Source organism: Genypterus blacodes, unplaced genomic scaffold (genome assembly GCF_046128005.1).
Source record: "Genypterus blacodes isolate CSIRO-AG114 ecotype Tasmania unplaced genomic scaffold, CSIRO-AGI_Gbla_v1 ptg000592l_1, whole genome shotgun sequence".
Classification (NCBI taxonomy): Eukaryota; Metazoa; Chordata; class Actinopteri; order Ophidiiformes; family Ophidiidae; genus Genypterus; species Genypterus blacodes.
The window spans coordinates 4,722-7,500 of record NW_027467322.1 but is presented as its reverse complement, the minus strand read 5'-3'; the positions used below and the strand labels follow the sequence as shown (position 1 = coordinate 7,500).

General features: G+C 51.9%; 1 protein-coding gene across 1 annotated transcript in view; it reads right to left on the bottom strand.

Annotated features, from left to right (window-relative positions):
- LOC142990578 (glycine receptor subunit alphaZ1-like) overlaps positions 1-2,095 on the bottom strand; it is a gene marked incomplete at its 5' end in the record, with an annotated part of 3,495 nt that extends 1,400 nt beyond the window's left edge. The window contains 2 exons of the mRNA XM_076140405.1: positions 87-169; positions 1,872-2,095. Coding sequence (XP_075996520.1) covers positions 87-169; positions 1,872-2,095 — 307 coding nt within the window. The remainder of the gene's footprint in view (positions 1-86; positions 170-1,871) is intronic.
- Between the last annotated feature and the right edge of the window lie 684 nt (positions 2,096-2,779).

Here is a 2,779-nt window from a genome sequence, read left to right as displayed (position 1 = left end):
CTGTCTGTAAACTCCTCTTAATGACTGAGTGTGTGTGTGTGTGTGTGTGTGTGTGTGTGTGTGCGTGCGTGTGCATGTGTACTCACAGCTCTCCAGCTGCATGATGCAGGTCTGGACGTCCATCGGGAAGTTCTTCAAATCCATGGGACAGGCCAGGATCAGTGTTATTCTGCCAACACAAACACACACACACACACACACACACACACACTCAGTCATTGAGAGGATTATCCAGGGCTTCATCAGTGTCGCTCAGGCAGCCAGAGCCAAGACGCCACACTGAGCGCCCAGAACACACACACATCTCCCACACACACATTCACCTCACTCACTTTCTGCTGTAATTTAAGCTCCGCCTGTTTAACCACACTGAGTCCTCACGCACCACAACACCACAACAAGACAACACGACCAAGAGAGCGTTTATGTTTTCATACTTCCCCCTCCTCCTCCACATGAACTATAGAGCCACTCCAGAGGTTTAGTGATTGAAAAGAGTAAAAGGTTCAGGGCCCCAGGAGGTCCAGGTTTGACTCTAGTACTCCAGATCAGGTTTCACCTCTGCAGCACGTCAGCTGTCACCAAGCTGTCACCACGGAGACACACCACGCACAGAGACCGCTTCCCTTTACACGCCGGCCCTTCTGTTCCGTACCGCCGACAGAACGCCCACAGCTCCGGCTCGGCCTGCTCGGCCCGCTGTACCACATAAAAGTCTGCAGCGTCGGCGCTTTGTGGGCGCGGCCCTGACAGGATGCTGAATACGGGTTACACACATGATGGAGCTTCCGCAGATGTCCCACTTTTTGGGCAGTGCAGTTTGTGTAAGTGTGCGTCCCAAATGCCTGCAGAGCGGCAGAGGGAGGTGAACCCGTAACCCCCGGCAACGCTGTGTGAGCATGCCCAGGGCTCCTCCTTCTCTCCCCCCCCCCCCGTTGGTTTAATATCCTGAGGCGCTGAGATCAAAGTGATCAAGGGACGTTTCATTTAGATGGTGTCCAGTTAAAAAATGAAAACTGAGGAGGAGAGGAGGAGGAGGAGGGGGGGAGGAAGAGGAGGAGGAGGGGGAAGAGGAGGAGCGGGAGGGAGGGGGGGCAGGAGGAAGGGGGAGGAGGAGGGAGAGGAGGAGGAGCCCTGAGTTCCTCTCTCACTCTTCCACTCCTCTGAGCGTATTTATAAAAGGTCTAACATTGCTCCTCCTCCTCCTCCTCCCCCTCCTGGCGGACACGAGGTGAAAACTGCGGTTGATAACGGATCGGACTCGCCACCTGAATACTAACAGGCTGAGCATTTCCTCAATCACCCCTGAGCTCAGGCAATAAAGCCAGGAGGACGAAGAGGAGGAGGAGGAGGAGGAGGAGGAGGAGGCACCGACAGGCTAAAAGGTTTGTGGGCTGAAAGCAGCTATAACTCTGAGAGCTCAGAGAAACGTGAGGAAGAGGAGCATAAAGTCCAGGAAGGAGAAGAGAAAGACCTCCAAATAAACTCCAAGTGATCAGATGAAGAATAAAACAAAGAGCTCCTCCTCCTCCCACATCATCTGACTCCTCCTCATCACATCTTCATCATCATCATCATCACTATTGAATGATGATTTGTTGGTTCTGCTGTCAGATGAATTATTTTAGGCAATGAGGTCATGGGTCATGGGTCAGATCAGCCTCAGAGTTCATTCTCAGTCTAAGTTGTTTGGGGGCGGGGTTATCTATCCTGCTTCTCTTCATCTTCTTCTTCTCATTTTCAGCTTAATGAACACTAAAGTTCAACCAGTCATGTTCTTGATGCAGGACACACAAACAGGACACACACACACACACACACACACACATTCAGAGCAGAGGAGAGAGCGTGGCGTCGGCGGTTGAGCTCACCGTATGCTGTAGAGCACGTTGCCGTTCTTGGAGATCCTCAGCAGCTTGTTGTCGGTCGTGACCTCGTGGAAGTTCGCTCCCTTCTCGTTGGCGAAGAACAAGTCGGGCTTCCAGATGGAGTCCAACATAGACGGGTCCAGGTCCAGAGAGTCGTCGGGGTACTCGCTGTAGGCCAGCCGAGGGTCGTTCCACTGCTGCCTCAGGAAGATGTTCACTCTGTAGTCCTGCGGGGGAAGAAGACAGCACGGACAACATGGAGACATGGAGACATTAGAAGAGGACAAAGTCTCCTCCTGCATTTACTCTGCAAGAACGGATGGAATGAAGGAGAGAGGGACAGACGGATGGAGGGAGGGGCAGAGGGACAGATGGACTGAAGGATAGAGGCAAATGGACATGTGGACAGACAGATGGATGTGGGGACAAACAGCTGATCATTCAGGTTATTGATCAACAACATTGCTGTGAATAAAGACGACACAACATCAACAAACAACCGGAGCTTTGAGTTTCATTTCCTCTCTTTGGCACGACTGCTGTCTGCTGTCTGTCCCACAGACGCATGCAGACAGGGGGACATGTCTCACACAGGACAGGAGGTCTGAATGGTCCAGGGCTCAGATTGATGAACTCCAGATCTCCTCTCCTGTGCCTCGGCTCATATATTAACCCATTCAGTCATTTCATGTTTCTACTATTAATACCAGTTTCTCTCAACACTCCACACACACACACACACACACACACACACTTCCAGGGAGAAGTCCACACAGAGGAGGAAAGGCACAGAGCCATGATTCTGCACACAAAGCAGCACAAACTAGAGCAGAATGCAATGCAGCCACCAGACAAAATGCATTTTGCCAGTTTCACTGTTTCTCAACTGGAACGACTCTCAGGGTTCCGCC